Below are 18,591 nucleotides of genomic sequence, written 5' to 3'. Positions count from 1 at the left end.
AGACACTTAATTGACTGAGCCACCCAGGCGTCCCAACAATAGCAGATCTTTATGTGCTTTAAGTCAGAAGTTCTAAGTTAAGCACATAGTGCTTCGGATCTAAAATTTCCCCAAGCCTGTTGTTACCTCAAGAATGCAAGCTGATGTAGTAGAGGACGTGCAAACTGAAAAGCACCACTTTTCCTGTCTGAAGTTATACGTGATCACCTCGGGCAGCAAAAACTCAACTGTCATAAACACTGCTTTCTCCTAAAACTTTTACCCCTTCCCAGATGAAAGATAAGGCTTTGGTGGCACTGCTGACTCCCTCTCTGGGGGAGCACCATGGCTTCCCAACCCCTGTAGGGCAGAGGGTAGCAGCATTCTACTGCAGTACCCTTCCTGCAGGGCCAAGAGGGAAGGGAAGAGTAAACTGGCATCTAAGTGATTCCAAAAACACTCAAGAACAGAGGGTCCTCAGTGATAGCTGATTTTATAGATAAAGAAACCAAGGTATGAGGTGTTGCACCATTAGGTTTTAGGAAGGACAGCCATTTACACTCTTCGTGGATTCTCAGTCAAGTAGGCTCTCGATCATCGCTGTCCGGTAATTATCGTAGAATACCAGGGTCAAATCAAATTCAAAATGACTCAAGAAAATCAAGCAATTAAAGACTGTCCCTATTAATTCTATTAGGATTGGTTCACAGTGAAAACAAAACAAAAAACAGACCACAAAAGGTAAGCAAATTAATGAAGTACTGTATATTTTATTTTTAAAGTTTGTGTGGATGAGAGACATTAGTAACCTAGAATAGTAAACAAATCTTTTGTAGCTCACATTAGCCTCAATCACATGAGATAGCAGGATAGGTTCAAAACCCTAATGTGGCTTAGGGTCGTTCATTCATCAAAGCCATCCCTATTGCAGAGAAGCCAGAGATTCTCAAATGTTTCCACAAAAATATCCCTGGACATCACAGAAAAGGGAATGTAGACCCCCAGGGAATTTGCACATCTAGCCCAAACCGGCAGCTAAAAGCAGAATACTTGTCAAAGGCTCATTCTTTATCTCCAATTTGTTCATGAGTTTTATATTCTATTTCCTGACATAATGTTTTAATATAATGCCTGCTCCAGTCATTACATAAAATGTGCCCCCTTTACCTTGTGGTTTCGCAGGTATTCTCAGACATCTACTGGAGGTTGTGAATCATGTAAGCCTGTACTACCAAACACAACGCGCTTGCTCTTTGCCCAGCACCAAATGCATGTATTACAAAATTGTTATTCCCACTTTACAGTTGAGGGAATGGAGGACCAGAAGGGTTAAGGCCAACTCCCCAGTAAATGGCTGAGCAGGGATTTAAAACTAGACTTGTAGCCTAAGGCTACAGGCAAGAGAACTGTTCACATGGTTAACTTCCAATTTTGTGCTTACAGATTCTCTGCTGGATTCTCCGAATTATGGACTTCCAGAAGGTGACAGAAGTCATGCTGGGTAAGATCCAAGTGGATCTGGGCCAAACCATTAACCCTGCTAGAAAGGAATCCTCTGTAAGAGCACCAGGACGCAGGAAGGCAGGGTCACACTGGGTTGGAAACATCTAGACCACGATAAGTATTTGCTTCTCAAGCAGCCTTTGGTTCCAGGTCTGACTGAAAAACCCTATCTGCCTGCTTTGGGAGTGCTCACATAGCCCTGGTCTCACACAGACGACGGGAACTGAGACCCCACAGATGTGCGCCCTGACAAAAGACCCCACCCTTAAGAGCATCACCATACGCAGGAGAGTTCAAGCAGAGATGTGGGCATGAAAACCGCGCTGCCAAGCTAACACGTGAAATAGGCAGTATGCTCGGGGTCAGCACACACAAAAGCTCATTTAACCCACAGACATACACAAAGAACTGCTACTATTTCCAAGTTTAAGACTTCTGAAGACTTCCATTTTTGTTAGGCTTTGAGATCTCAGAAATCTGTTAGTCAAGGACTTTCAACTTCAAACTTCTAAGGCCCACTTATAAGCATGATCTCCTATGGGAAAACGCAGCCAGAACATCACACACAAACGGGGTGGGACACATGTGCTCAGAGGTCCCGGTGCTCCTAGGGGGCTGACTTGCTAACTGCCCATCTCGGCAAGTGGATATGTGGCTCCATACTCACTCCCTTCACTCTCCCCATGAAGAGAGAAGGCAGGCAAGGCAGAGATCAGACACAGTTAGCTCAGCCTCCCTGGAAATCCCGTACATCTTGGCCAGGGGTCAGCAAACGAGAGCCTATAGGCCACCTCCTGCCTGTGGGTAAAATTTCACTGGAACACAGCGACACCCATTTGTTTGGATGTTGCCATGGCTGCTGCAGCAGAGACCACAGACAGCAAGTGCGAAGTCAAAGAGTTGCTCCCTGACCCTTCCTGGAATGGTTTGCTGGTTCCTACCCTTGGTCACTCCACACTGTGACAATCCAGGATACCTACCTGTCTTCCCAAGAAAGAGAACCAAAAAAACCACTTCCCTGTAACATCGCTTAGCAAAGAACTGATGATCCATCTCAGATTCTGTTGTTTCAGAAGGACCTCCTCTGCTAGCAACTTGAAAGCTGTACTGGAGATTGTCAGAGAATATTTCAGACGCAGAAAAGCAAACAGCTAAAGTTTGCCAATCTAGGAATCGTTGTTTCTCACTGACACAGGACTGCGGCTCCCCTCAGATGTACACAGACACGCTGGGAGACGGCTCAGACCTGGGAAGTCGCACGGCTAGGACAGTTCCGCCCTCAGAGCAGCAGAGAGAACACTGAGCCGTGATTCTCAGATGAATTTATAAAAGCTGCCTGGGGCACCGGGAGAAGCGTATGCACCTGCCTGGACGCTACAGGACAACACGGCCTGAGAAATGACCTGTGCAAAAGCTGCCTTCGTGAAAAAGAAGAATTCACTGGAGCAGCAGTAACTGTTTTAACTTCAGTCTACTCCAGGTGCCATAGTTAAGCTTACCTTTTTCATATACTCAGTAACTGGGTTCTGCTGCAAGAATTCAGTGCTCTCCCTGGTATAGAATCTCTCTGTGTCAGCCAAAAACTGAGATTCAAAGGACTCTTTATACACTGTCAGCGTAGGGCCCTTGGCAAATGCATCGTCTTCATTCAGCCCCAATTCCACTAGAAATAAATAGGAACTATATTTCAATTACCCCAGTTTTTGTTATATTTTACACAATATACCTAGGTGTGTAGCATTCAGTTTACGTTTAAAAGGTAAATGGACAATGATAAGGCCTAAGGTAAATCTGTTATTCACTGGTATTCAAGTACACTGTTTCAGTGAAAGAAAAGACACAGAATCCAAGACATGAAAACAAGTAATTCTGACCCATGGCCAAGCATGCTTCAGAGTTATCATGCAGTTCATTTAAAAAACGCTTATATTTCTAAAAGCTTAAAAATAATAAACATGACATTTTATTTTTAATTGAAGTATAACTGACAAACAGCCTCCTGGTTTCGGGGGGGGTCCATCACAGCGATCTGGTATTTGTGTACATTACAAGACGGTCCCCACAGTTAAGTCGAGTCCCCATCTGTCCCTTAAAGAGTTATTACGATATTACTGCCTCCATTCCCAACGCTACACCTTATCCCCCCAGGACTTATTTTGTAACTAGAAGTTTACAGCTCCTAATCCCCTTCACCAATTTCACCTGCTCCCTAAAAATGACTAAATTTAAACTTTCAGAGAAATACGATGCCACCTAAGTTTTTAAAGCACTGCGTTAGCTTATCGGTTTCTCAATCTCAATTTTTCAAGCTGATAGAAACTTCTTTATCATCCATTAATGACACTCTTATCTTATTGCATATACCATAACTCAATATGAGACCAGAAGATAATTCAAATGTCTAATTCCTCAAAATTCCCCTAAGGTACAAAGATCAAACAATTTTTACGATGAGTAAAATCAAACAGAACCACATTAACTTAAAGAGAATTCCGAGTGCCCCTGTAAATGCAAACAATATTCTTAAATCTACTAAAATATCTGTAAATGAATCTACTAAATATCTGCTAAACAGATATTTAGTACTACTAAATCTACTAAAATATCTGTAATGAATCCATCAGAACGCTGTTACAATTGTCATTTGATATAAAAACTCTGAATAAATTAAAGGGAAACTGTTTACCGTAAGACTGTACAACTCCACTTATCAGTCTTGTATTGATGGTTTCACCGTTTCTTTCCTTTTCAATTAGTTTTAAAACAGCATTCGTTACCTTTAGGAAGGATAAGGAAAAAAAAGGTAGGTCACAGACTACAGTATGCGTATTACTACACATCTCTCAGACTGAGCTCATGAGACAATGCAAGATGAGAGATACTCGAAGGACATTCTAAAGGAAGGGGAGACAAGGCCCAAGGAACAAATCTGTGAGGGGTTTTGAAAGGAAAACATGCACACACTCACACAAGTTGGTACCTGTTTATTCAGTGGCCTGAACAGACAATCTCTCCAAGTCACCAATGCAAGCTGGATGAAAAGAAAAAGGAGAAGCATAAGATGTCTATACTTTTACTACGTTTTTCTACGACTGAAGTCATAGGAATCAGCCTGAATCTCATTGATCAATATTCCTAGATTATAACTGGGTAACAATCTATCATCATGATGAAATGAGAGACACACTCTTGAGTTAACAACTTCAGGAAGTATCAGAGTACAGACGTTTGTTAGCTCACATTTTAATAATTAGGATAAAAAGAAAATCTGGATTTTTAGGAGAAAATACACATCAGCTTACAGGACAACAGGGGATTCAACCTCTAACACCATTCCCTGGCCCAAACTTAATTTCTGACCTAACACACTTAATGAAGATAATTCCATTTATCATAGTTTCCTAATACTCCATAAAATAAGTAACAGACAATAAAAAACTAGCAAGTTCTGTATCTTAACTGTGGTAACTTATGTTGCATGGATGCATACAACTGTAAATGCACCAAAATGGACACTTTACATAGATGCAGTTTATTATACATGAATTACTCAGATTTCCCATTTTACTTGTATTCATGTGTGTGTGTGGGGGGGTTCTCTGATACATTTTAAGAAGTTTTTAAAAACTTCCCACAGAGGTAATACCAGAAGATCACTCTAAAAATGTCCCCCACAAGAGAAATGTTATAATTCCTTCATGATTTTTAAGCTGTTTGTTAAGAGAGGTACTTCTCAGAGTAAAATTCAAATTTATAACAATTCAGTACTCAGTACAAACGGCTGAGGAACTCACTTAAACATAAATGCTTTCAGTCTTATTTTCCCCAAATTTAACCACAGATAGAGCTGGGTTTATGTAAGATCTATACTTCAGAAAAGATTATAATGTAATTTAATTTATATAATGAACTGAGTGATATCTCTACCACAGAAAAAAAGACAGCATGAAAGCAGTATTTAAGAGAAAACTATTTTTTAATTTATTACTTAAATTTTTAATTCCAGGATAGTTAACAGAGTTATATTGGTTTCAGGTGTGCCAACAATTCTACGTATCACTCACGGCTCCTCACAGTGAGTGTACGTCTTAACCCCCATCCCTTATTTTCCCTGGCTCCCCCCCACCTCCCCTCTGGTAACCATCAGCTTGGCCTCTGTAGCTAAAAGTCTGTGCCCCCAACCCCGGCCCCAGGCAAATAACTTTAGTAACCTTGTTTCAAACTTTATTCCCAGGTTTCTTCAGCCTAATTAGCTGCAAAGAATGAATTGTGTATAAGCAAAAACTGAAAAGAGCTGCAGTGTCCAAGGGGCTTGGGCACTCTAAAAATATTAGAGATCTAGATTTTATCAGATCCGTGAACAAAATTTTAAAAAGCAGTCATAATATAAAATAGCAGCTCCCAGTAACTTCTTCAAGTTTCATCTTCTTCAGAAGTTGACTCAATTCAATTCGCCTCATTCTTGGAAGCTTCATCAAAATTCTCCACAAAATCTGGAACTTCATCATCGTCATCCTCTCCGGTAGCAAGTGGTGCTTTTCCGTCCACAGACTGTGTGGGCAGAGCTTCGGCCGGTCTTCTTCAACTAGTCAAGACTGCACCAAGTTGGTTTAAGATCCTGGGTAGCACTTCTGTCAGCCACTTTGTCCCAGCATGGCCTGGAATGGTGACAGTGTTCGCTGCCAGCGATGCCTGTACTTCGGGGCGGCTAGAGGGGATCACTGGTCCTTGGTCTGTGAGCATACTCACTTCTTCAATACCAGAGGTGTTGTTCACTGTGAGCATACTCACTTCTTCAATACCAGAGGTGTTGTTCACCTGTGAGCATACTCACTTCTTCAATACCAGAGGTGTTGTTCACCTGTGAGCATACTCACTTCTTCAATACCAGAGGTGTTGTTCACCTGTGAGCATACTCACTTCTTCAATACCAGAGGTGTTGTTCACCTGTGAGCATACTCACTTCTTCAATACCAGAGGTGTTGTTCACCTGTGAGCATACTCACTTCTTCAATACCAGAGGTGTTGTTCACCTGTGAGCATACTCACTTCTTCAATACCAGAGGTGTTGTTCACCTGTGAGCATACTCACTTCTTCAATACCCAGAGGTGTTGTTCACCTGTGAGCATACTCACTTCTTCAATACCAGAGGTGTTGTTCACCCCCGAACTTCTTGAAGGAGAACTGAAGTTTTTTTTATCACCTGCCGTAGCCGTTCTATGAACCACCTTCTTCTTTCGGGGAGCAGTTCCTTTCCCACCAATGCGCACTTGTGCTTGCAGTTCGGGCGAGTTTCTCCTGGTTCGTGATAGTTTCTTTCATCTTGTTGGAGCGGAATGGGACCGTGCGGGGGGAATAGGGTTGGCGCTCAGGGGGTCTTGGTGGGACCAGCTGAGATTAGGTGGACACACACGGGGACACAAGGCGGCAGCTCAAAAGTCTGGTGTTTGGTTTGTCTCTTTTTCTTGGTTTGTTTGTTTCTGAAGTTCCGCACATGAGCGAGATCATATGGTGTTTCCTTTCTCTGACTGACTTATTTTGCTTAGCATAATACTCTTCAGATCCATCTGTTGTTGCCAATGGCAAGATTTCATTCTAAGAGAAAACTATTTTTAATAAAGTATGAACAATACATACTCGGGTAATATTAGCATAAAGATAAGATTTCAGAATTAGAAACCATGATATCCAAAAAGATGCTGGAAAGGAAGAGTCTCATTTTTCTGAAGAAATGCAACCCTGGGGCAATTGTTTAGAAAATACATTCTCCCTGTGCAAATTCTCTGTCCCTGTTCGTTCTCGACTCTTCAGACTTCTTTAATGCAGGACTGAGGCAGGAGGGGAAATGCGATGCCATGGCCATGAACTTCTAGTAAAGACATTCTACTCCTTCAAAAATAGCTTTTTTCCAAACATTTTTCTAAATTAAAACAGCCTTAGACAGCTCTAATTTGACTCTGGATAATTTGTCACTTTGAAGAAGAAAGGAAGAAGAGCTGGCAAGGTAAGAAAGAAGGGCCAATGGTACACCAGAGTGAGTTCAGAGGAAGAGAGTCAGGGAAAAAAATCTCGCTCAATCACTTTAATGTATCAATAATGAAATTAATTTATGTTCTCTAGTGGACATGAAAGCAAAACAACTTTCTATAATTAAAAAAGGAAGAAAGAATTATCAGGAAAAAAGTAAAACATTTCTTGACAAATCATCCCCACCTTCTGGAACTTCTGGAAAATACAATGAGAGATCACTGTGCCCAACTGTCCCACTGTGTCAACTCATACTTCAACTTTAAACGAATTCATCAGGTTCACTGGAAGAGCACACAGAGGAAATTCTGTTTCTAGACAGGGATATTAATCAGCCTCTGCTAAAATGTATGGCTGCATATTATATTTCCAAATGGTAACTACAGGATTTAAGGATGTAGAAAGTATGACTTTTCAAAGTAAATAAAAAAATAAAAGCAGTCGAATCTTGAGGTATACTTGTACTTCTATTTTAACTGTTCTTGAATACAGCACACAAAACGTTAAGTTATAATGGTTTTTAGGGGTCTATGATGTTATTGTGGGGTACACGCGGTGTTTTAGGTCAAGGTGGCATCCAAGAGGAAATCAACCCAAATCACGCGGATTTGCGCACTGACAACTTTCAATCTCAAGAAAGCATTTGTAAGTGGAAAAGAAAAGGGCAAGTGCAAAAGGCTCAAACCAAAACACTGAATCTAGGAAGTTTTGTGAAAACTATACAACCAAGTACCTTTATGAAGTAACAGTGTGGCACAGAAACTGAACTATATAAATGATAAGAGTCTGTCACGCCATCTATGATATGTTTTTCTTTTATTAAATTTGCAAATAGTAAAGCAGTCCAAGTACCGCTATTACACCAACATTCTTGGATATGAGAGAATCTCATTACGCAGAACTCGACATTTTCCCCACCACCGGTTCCAGAAGAGTACAGTGTGTGCACCTGACAGCCCGGTCCGTGCTCAGGCCCTCCCCTTCACTGCATTCTGACGTCAGCACTCCCACGTGACTGCACATCAGACCCAGCTCGAGGGCTTGCCACCACACACTGCTGGGTCCCAGTCATCTGCATTTCTAACACCTTCCCAGGGGTCCAAGATGTGGTGGGTTTGGGTACCACACTTTGGAAACCTATGGGCTTAGAACAAGCTTCCTTCCCTGACTGAAGAAACGTATCAATGAAGAGGATTTAATCACCCAAACTTTACCTTTTCAAAAATCTATTTTCACGGGGTCTAAAAGAACCTCTCAATTTTGTCACATTATTTTGTCAAGTGAGAGGGAGGACATCTCATGGCACAGTCCTCTCCTTGAACAATTTCCCAAACCACAAGACCCTGAGGGCTGGTCCGTGAGGCCTGGGTCTCAGGCCAGACACGGCCAGCGTGTGCGATGTCCAACGCTAAGCCTGGGACAGTTCCAGGCCCAACTGGACGGCTGTGAAATAACTGCAGAAGAGACTTGCTACCAGTCAGTGCAGAATGTGGAGGTCGTATTTTAGAACTCCGGTTTATTCATCCTTCCCCTTTCCTGCCACAAGATACTTAAGGGTCATTTACTGATAAATTAAAGCAAAAGAAATTAGCCTACTCTTCTGAAAATAGCTTCATATTTACCTAGATTCCTCTACTGACAGGATGAGGTATCACTAAGAAAATACACATGTGAAAAGCGGTTAAAAAATATATATCTTACAGAATAGATCTCATAGATTCCTTTTCGTCCCTCGTCACATTCACGGCGAACCCAATGTCTGTTGAGGTAGGCACAAATTCCATTCAGCACTTTGCTGGAAAATCGATAATCCTCCCATTGTTGAGTGTAGAACTTCAGTACACTCTCATCCATCAAATCTTCTCCGTCCTACAAACGAGTTAACTCAAGCTTTAAGGACTAATCACATGATAAAGATAAAAATTAAAACAAATCTACTGCATTAAAATACATTGATGTGTTTGGTTTTAGATGAGCTTATTTTGTACACAAAAACATACTCATTAATACCAATTCTCATCGGACTATAGCTTGTGAGAATCAGACTAAAGAGAGAATTTTAATAAAAATTTTTTCAAACTGCAACTTTTTCACGGTGGTATTAAATATGCACATACAATCATACAAAGAACCTGGAACTTTTATTTATTTATTTATTTTTAAAGCACCTTGAACTGTTAGAATAAGAGTAATTCGTTTTTATTAACAAAAAAGGAATTACCTCAAAATCATCCCTATTTTTGATATTTTCTATTAAAAACTAAAATGTCCTATGACCACAGGGCCAATGCTATTCGACTTTTTAATGCATCTTTTTAATTCATTAAGTGTATCTAAAAATGATAAATGTATAGTTTTTGTGGTAATCTGTTACATTTCTGTACAAATAAAGTATAATGGTACAATATTCCTTCTTCTTTAACAAGACCTCAAGGGGAAAATGTGCACTCATCAAAATTATTTTTACCAAGATTTCCACAACTTAAACCACAAATTTTTATGTGAAGGACCAACTTGACATTTTTTTTTCCTCAGGTGTTAACGACATCCACAAAGCAAAGCCTATCCTTTAAAAACTGCAGGTTCCACTGCAGTGTCCCTGATAGATCCTGTGGCAGAAAAGCACTAGATGTGAAGCTAAGGGAGGCAGCCCAACCAGGAACTAAGACAAGCTGCCCCCTTCGCTCACCTCCGAGTCTTCAACCAGAGTAAGAAGCGAAGTTCCACAAATATGTGGTACACAAGTGATCCAGCAAGCCGCGTGAAAACCTGACCATATCTTGATACAACCACATTTTTGTTCATTTAATTTAAATAAGGAATGAACTATAAAATGTAAAGCTAAGCCACTCTGGATTATGGTACATGACCTTTTTTTAAAAAAATGCAAAGATATCACTGATACAGCACGGCTACCAATACTTTCATACAGCACCAAATGCTACTGTTCCTCACTTTAATGCTGAAGAATAATTAATTCCAGTGTTCACTTTACAAAGTGTTATGAATAAACATAAGGACACAGTGGGTTCTGCAAAACATTCAGAAACACTGTTTAGGGAACATGAAAATTTTAGTCACAATTTGTGGTCAATCAACTATGGTCTGTTAGAATGATATTAAGTTTCCAATTACCTTGTAAAATACATTAAGAAAACAATTTTGAAGCATGCTGGAATTTTTGCCTATTATCTGTGTAAAGAAAAAGTCTTTAAAGGATATACACAGAGGACAGACTTCCCAGGGTAGAAGGTACAGATGTCTTCACTCACTCTATGTGATATGGGTAGCACGGGATGAAGGAGCCACTTGCCCATCCTGTGGCTGGACGGAAGGCATCACACTGCCTTTGTTACCGAGGAGGGAGAAGGCAGAAGATGAAGGGGAAAAACTCCATCACTGCCCGAGCCACGGCTCGGAGCAGGAGGAACCCATACTTGAAGGCCAGGGATGTTCGTAGAGAAACCCATCCTAGCCAAGGGCACGATTTCATTGTCGTTCTGAAATATACTACATGACCATGTGTAAAAGGCAAGGTCACACTGGAAAAACGCGATTTCCAAAGGTTAGATAACCTTATGATCATTTATACATTTGTATACAGAACAACATACTGGGTTCAATATACAACATCGGTATTCATAATTATACGCTTGAAATAAAAAGATCCATCAATTTCTAACAACCAAATACAAAATGGTTAGTAATTTAAGGAAAGTACTACTATGGTATAGCTATCAAAAACTTCTTATTAAATTAAAAAAGAGAAAAGGGCTTATGAAAGTTTCATCTTCACAACAGGTAAAAGACTAAGCAATAGCAAAATATCTTCACGCACACATCAATGCCGGAAAAAATGAACGCATAACAGTGAGAGATTTAGCATTCAGTCAAGTTAGAATCATCATTTCACTACTACTTTTTAACATTCTTTTTTTTTACTGAATGTTAGCTTTAATACTTTTTAACATTCTATTATAAATGGTCAGCATATGTGTTAAAACATCTTACCTTAAGAAGATTTTGTCAAGTAATTCTTCAAAAATTCTTTAAGCCGTTTGTATAATTCCAAGCCCACAAACTGAGCTCCCCCAGGCGTCTGTCCCTTTTTCGATTTGGAAGGAGGGACGCCAGCCCCTCGGGCTTGGTTTGACTGGTGAACACTCGTGCAGTAGTTATAAACATGACTTGGAGAAAAGTTAAGGAAATCAACATGCATCATCAATGTCAACAGTGATTAATACGGACATATTTTTAAAGAAAATATATTCATACCAATATTTCCACTCTATCAACAAAAATCTGTTAAGACTGGAGCGGAAAAAAGATTCCATTCAACACAATAAAGCTGGAGTCAACCGAACCCTGGACTTACAAGCTTGTCTGCAGGCCCAGGGAGCAGCCTGCTGAGAACGATGGAACGTTCTGAGGAAGGTCGCCTAAGAAACACAGGACCTCCTAAGATCATGTCATGTGACTGACCTTGTGGGATATTGTCCTCAGAGTGTATCAGAAGGCATGAGAAGAACTGGTGACTGGTACAAAGGTTCCAAATGAGAGAAAAAAGCAATCACTTCCTTCAAGAAAAACAAAAAGCTATACCATAGTCTATTATGATGCTTAGCTGTATTTCTAGCATACATTATAAAGATCAAAATAACTAAAACTTTATTTAAAAAATATTTTTAAAGATTTTTATTTTTCTTTATTTGGAGAGAGAGAGAAATGAGAGATAGAGAGCACGAGAGGGAAGAGGGTCAGAGGGAGAAGCAGACTCCCTGCTGAGCAGGGAGGCCGATGCGGGACTCAATCCTGGGACTCCAGGATCATGACCTGAGCCGAAGGCAGTCGCTTAACCAAGTGAGCCACCCAGGCGCCCTATTTTAAATTATTTATAAATGAATTTAAAGCTACACTTTGCAGATGAAGGGCAAAAAAGCAGAAGAAATGGCACGCAAGCCAGCTCTTATTACCACAGAAAGTCACGGGTGTGTAAAACCGACCAATCACAAACAGCAGGGCTCAGCGCATGGCTAAGACGGCTGGAGATGCGTGGGAGATGCGGGAGTCCCCAGAAGACAGAGAGAGAAAGACAGCAGCTGTGGGGGCTGCCGCGCACGGGAGACAGGGCGGCTAAGGCAGAGAACCACTCAGACTATTTATTTCAGTTTGCATGCAGTATTTCTGGGCTAAAGCTAACTGAAGGACAACACTGATTCAGAAAGAAAAAATCCGTTAAGACAAATATTCTGGCCTGTTTGTTTCAAGTCGGTGGGTAAAAAGACAGGAGATTTCAAAAAATATTCATACTCCAAAATACATCACAAATGGATTAAGAATTAAAAATATACAAACCGAAACCATAAAACAAAGAAAATACACACAGACATTTTCCTGATCTAAGGTTGGGGAAGGGTTTTCTTGGCAAAGTCGTCAAAGCACTTAATCCGAAATTTTGAAAATTATTTCAGGAAAAGATATCTTCAATGAGTTACTATCTTTAAGCAATTAAAGTAATTAAAAACAATGTGAAAAGTTAACCTCCACAGGAACATGGGCAGAGTGTCCCAAGAGAAAATCCCAAGCTGAAAGAAATACCTATTAATGGCCAAAAGTCTGAAAAAAAAAAAAAAAACCCAAAAACTTTAACCTCAGCAGTAATCAAAGAACTATGCCTTAAAACAATGAATCATTTTATTAAATGTTTCAAATGTACAAGAATGGCAGATTTTAACAAACGGTGGACTCTCATAAACTCACGATCCAGTCTGGACAAATCTCATATTCCCACGCTTGTCTCATTCCACCTACATTCCACCTCAACTTTTTAGGAAATTAAATAGAGAACAGATTTTGCAAGAGACCTGCTTAGTACTCCTCCCTAATGCCACTCCTCCTTCCCCTTTCCCTGGGGGCAAACAGCCCCATGATTTGGTGCATAGCATTCCTGTGAATGTCTCCACAGCTTGCTGTGAAACTATGCACAAAAGTACTATTCCGTCTGTACTCAAACGTTGGATACAGTACAGATCTACAAGAAATTATCCATCTTCCTGTCGACGGACCCTACCAATGATCACTTGGTGGGTTCCAACTTGGGGCATTTACAAACAAAGCTGCAGAGAAGAGTACTAGCAAGTTCCCTCACATACGTGTTTGAGTTTCTCACAGTACAGAACTGGCAGGTGACAGAAGAGGGCCACCATGCACTTGATGACACCTTATCGGATGTGCACGAGTCACTGGGCAGCCACCAGCGGTGCATGCATTTCATTGCCTACATCCGAATCATGGCTTGTCATGGTTTTTATCAGCATTTGTCTGATTACAGGGAGACTAAGCAGCTTGGAATTTATCATTTTCATTTTCTCGTCCCGTATATTCTGTCCTATCCTTCATAATCTTTTCAAAAACAGTTTGCTCAGACATTGATGATGCGAGCATAACATGATAGTCACTTTGGAAAAATTTGGCAGTTTCTTACACAAATGGTGGTAGACACATGGAGAATACTACTCAGCGGTTTTAAAAAATGAACTGCTGATACATCTATCACAAATCAGTCTTAAAAACATGTTGCAGGGAAAAAGCCAGATATGTATGGTCCCATTCATAGGAGGTTCTCAAAAAGGCAAAACTCATCTATTGATAGAAATGAGTGATTCCTGAGTGATTTCTTCTTCCTTGGAGGGCGAAGACTGACCATCAGGGGCTCCCGGGAACTCTCCATATGTTGAGTAGGATACCGTTTATCTGGGCGTATATAACTGTCAAAAAATTCAAACTATCCCCTTAAGATCTCTGCACTTTGCAGTAGGTGAATTTGCCTGAAAAACATCTTTAAAATATAAGCACATAGTAAGTATTACAGACTGACAAATACTGAGCTTTCTCTTTGACTTGGCAGTTTACTGTGAAAATCCCTGCTGTATCAATTATATTGTCCAGTTATTATCTTCTTGTAGTCGGCAGCCTTTTTTTTTTTTATGGAAACCACCATATAAAGAGAAATTCTTAATTTGTCATCATCAAATTTTCACAAATTTTCTCCTATGGCTTACACTTTGATTCTTAGGAAATCCTCTTCTCTGCTAAGTGCATTTTCTTCTACATCTGATTTTGCACTGAGGTTTCTTATCTACCTAAAGTAAAATTGTATATGAAGAAGAAATATAATTTTATATTTCTCTGCATGGATATGCAATGATTCACAAACCACGTATGACATGATCTATCCTTTCTCCACTCTAGGTATTGCTGCTTTTGGAAAACTGTCCGTTTCAGTGAAGTTTTCAAACTACACTGTCCAGTTGTCCAGTCTTCTCTTCTAAAAAACCTGTTCTGTGATGTATTTAAATATTTTTATGATTAATCGTGCAAAGAACCAGTTTAGGGTTTATTTTTATTCCTCTGTTTTTTGTTCCTTTTTAAGGTACTTCTTTATATTATTCTCCAGAAAACCTTGTTTTGGTTTGTTAGGTTTGTAATCTTTGTTCTTTTTAATATAAGCATTTAAAACTACAGACTTTTTTCTTCACATCAACTGGTCTGATATGTATGGGTTTTCCTTACTGTTCAGTTGTATTTTCTCTTTTCCATTATTAGTTATCTTAAGAGTTATTTAGGATTTTTTAGATTTCCAAAGTGACTTTTTTTTAACCTTTTAAAAACCGCTTAATTTCATTTTAGTAAAATTAATCAGAGAATGTTATTTCTTTGACAGTTTCTTTAAAATGGGTTAAGACCTATAGCTGAATGTGATTTTCTTTACATGTGCTTGAAAAGAATGCCCATTCTCTAACTGTTGGATACAGGGAACCATTAGAGCAAGCTGGTCAATTCTGTTTTTCAAATCTTAGTGATTTGTCTGTTTATTAATTACTGAGAATTTTTTTATGGAAATCTCCCTAATTATAGATTTGCCAGTTTCTCCTATGTCTCTAAAATATCTGCCATGTATTTCGAGGCCGTTAACAAGTATATAAACTTTGAATAATATCACTGATTACTTGTTCCTTTTATCACTAGGAGGTAACTGTGTTTACTCTTCACAACAGTGCCTTAGAAAATCCACTGGATCAGATGTCAGTATGGTTACTCCTATCTGGTTAGAATTTACCTCAAATATATTTGTTCCACTTCTTTATTTGCAACTTTTACATCTCTGTGCCTTGGTGTGTCTATTGCAAACCACAGCAAAATGCACTCTTGGAAAAAAAATGTTGGGGGTCTGACAGTCTCTGATGGATAAGTTTGGTTTTATCATAAAACCAGAATATAAATATACTGTTACATACTGTTCTATACATTGCTATTTGGATTTTTACCATCTTAGTTTTTTTTGTTTGTACTTTTTGTTTTCTATTGGATTGATGGATTCCTTAATTCTGCTATAGTTTTTGCATCATTCTGGAGTTAATGCACTTTATTTGGTTATCTTGAAATTTGACATGAATACTTTGCCTTTCACCAGTTCTGGAAAATTCTCGGGTTGCCATCTCTTCAAATATTTCTGTTCCCATATTTTCTAATACACATATGTCAAACATTTTCATGTCACCTTCCATACCTCAATTCATGTCTTCAGTTCTGTTCCATCACTTTACCTTTGTCCAAACTTTCTAGTTTTTCTTGATTTTCCATCTAGTTAAGTGATTCTTAAAGAGTCTGTGTCAAATTTGCTGTTTACTTTTAAACATTTTATGTCTGTAGAATTTTCTGGTTTTTCCCCCTCCCCTAGTTTCTAGTTTCTTTTTAAAGTCTGTCTTAATTCTCCTGTCTTGTTCCTTTGTATTTTTCATTCTTTTTGTAACTGGTTTTCACATACTTAGAGGCACCCTCGAAAGATCCTTTTGTTCGACGTTCTTGGGACGCCCATTCTGCCGTTCATTCTATGTGACTTGTTCTCGTGGAATCTCTCCTCTGCTCTGTAACTTTAATTTCCCAGCTTGGGGAAATCCCCTCCAAAAGCTGGTAATACAAACTCAACCCCAAGGTAACATATTCTCCAGACAGACGTTCTCCACTCCCCTCACATCCAGAACTTGGCTCAAACTACTTTCTAGTTGCCTCCATGGCAGAGTGAGTCCATTACTTTTCCAGTTCACCTTGTCACTGAAGATTCCCATGGAAACAGCAGCTTTACCCCTCCTTGCCCAAATACAAGGCTTTGTCTCCCTTTTCTGTGTGGACTCTTGTCGTCCACCCTCCGTCCCCGGCCGGCCCCCAAATCCTCATACAGCTACACAGAAGCTCCTAATTTTGACCTAGCACCCAGTTCTAGGTGTTTGGTTTCAAGGAGTTTTTCTATTTTTCCTTTCCTTCTTTCTTTCTTTTTTTTTTAAGATTCCATCCTTTCACCTGAGAGAGAGAGAGCCCGTGCGTGTGCACAAGCAGGGGGAGTGGCAGGCAGAAGGAGAGGGAGAAGCAGGCTCCTGGCTGAGCAGGGAGCCCGACGTGGGGCTCGATCCCAGGACCCTGGGATCATGACCCGAGCTGAAGGCAGACGCTTAACTGACTGAGCCACCTAAGTAGGCATCCCTCCAAGAAATTTCTTCGGTTACCTTGTTCAGACTTTTTTTCTCATTTTTTTTTTTAAGATTTTATTTATTTGACAGAGAGAGAGGGAACACAAGCAGGGGGAGTGGGAGAGGGAGAAGCAGGCTTTCCGCTGAGCAGAGAGCCCAATGTGGGGCTCGATCCCAGGACCCTGGGATCAGGACCTGAGCTGAAGGCAGATGCTTAACAACTGAGCCATCCAGGCACCCCCAGACTGACTTCTATTTCACGGCAATATATGCATCTCCAGCTATTAAATTAACAAAGGTCTTAAAAAAAATTAAGCCCAATGACAGCTGAAGTGCAGAAAAATGGGAGCTTCAGAGCATACACAATTACGATTTTTCTGGAATAAAACTTGGAAATATTTGAAAGCCTTAAAGTGCATTCCTTTTGATACAGCAATTATACTCTTAAGCATTTATCATGGGGAAATTATCACAGAAGTATAAAAATACTCAGCTGGTAAACTATCACAGCATTGCTCACAATGGCAAAAACCTTGTAACAATCTACTTGGCAAACATAGGGAATTAGTTAAATAGACTGTTGGATTCACATGAGGATACAGTATGCAGCTTTTAACAATATCATAAAATATAGAGTGGTTATAAAAACTGCAATGTATTTACCAAATTTCATCTAAGACACCAATCATAATATACCATTACTTTAAGTACCACTAAGAAAATGCTGTCCATTAAAATATGATATTCTTAGATGGAATTTTTATATTTACTTAAAGATTAGCTGTTTAGACTTAAACAGATTTATCCTAACACTCTTTGTAAGTAAAGTTAAATGAATTGTTTGAGACATTCCTAAAAGGTTTCACACACTTTCACTCTGCTGAGTCTTTATGACCCTTGTTAAGGAAGTGTTTTCCACCTACCACCATCCTCTGGTCACTAAGCATGTCAGCACTGCCCAAGAGATGTCCACAGAGGAACCAAGGATTTCCTTCTCTCCTGGCTCCCACCCATTTTGTAAGTTTTGGTCCTAAGCTTGCATGATATGTAAGTTTTTTTCAGGGGCGCCTGGGCGGCTCAGTTGGTTGACTGTCTTTGGCTTAGGTCATGATCCTGGGGTCCTGGGATCGAGCCTCATATTGGGCTCCCAGCTCAGTGGGCAGTCTGCTTTTCCCTCTCTCCCACTTTGTGCTTTCTCCCCCCTCTCTCAAATAAATAAATAAAATAAAAAAACAATTCTTAAAAGGTTTTTTCAGGGCAGATTCTTCAGAAGGTCCATAATGGTTTGCTGACAGAACAGGGTGCAGCCAAGTCTGCAGGTGCAGGTAATGACCACTGTGTCATGACTGACATCTGACTAACTATGGTACCATGCCACCCACACGAGGATGCACTTGAAACCCGCCCCCCCAAACCTAGAATCAATGAACTGTGGTACATTCACAGACCGATATTAAAATAAATAAATAGATAAAAAGACACCAATAAATGAAAGAGCAACTTAGAATAATAGCATCTTAGTCTGGTCCCTTTGGACATGGAAATAAAAGATGA

General features: G+C 39.9%; 1 protein-coding gene across 5 annotated transcripts in view; it reads right to left on the bottom strand.

Annotated features, from left to right (window-relative positions):
* The window catches only part of CUL1 (cullin 1), a 102,263-nt gene that overhangs the window by 30,302 nt on the left and 53,370 nt on the right, over window positions 1-18,591 (bottom strand). For all 5 annotated transcript variants that reach the window (XM_035723188.1, XM_035723189.1, XM_035723187.1 and 2 more), the window contains exons 3-7: window positions 11,522-11,697; window positions 9,212-9,379; window positions 4,463-4,513; window positions 4,169-4,259; window positions 2,982-3,145 (exon numbers count right to left, since the gene is read on the bottom strand). In XM_035723188.1, the coding sequence (XP_035579081.1) occupies window positions 2,982-3,145; window positions 4,169-4,259; window positions 4,463-4,513; window positions 9,212-9,364 (459 nt within the window). In that variant the 5' untranslated portion in view covers window positions 9,365-9,379; window positions 11,522-11,697. The remainder of the gene's footprint in view (window positions 1-2,981; window positions 3,146-4,168; window positions 4,260-4,462; window positions 4,514-9,211; window positions 9,380-11,521; window positions 11,698-18,591) is intronic.

This window comes from Zalophus californianus, chromosome 12 (assembly GCF_009762305.2).
Source record: "Zalophus californianus isolate mZalCal1 chromosome 12, mZalCal1.pri.v2, whole genome shotgun sequence".
Classification (NCBI taxonomy): Eukaryota; Metazoa; Chordata; class Mammalia; order Carnivora; family Otariidae; genus Zalophus; species Zalophus californianus.
The sequence above is the reverse complement of the archived record's forward strand: the minus strand, read 5'-3'. Positions and strand labels throughout refer to the sequence as shown.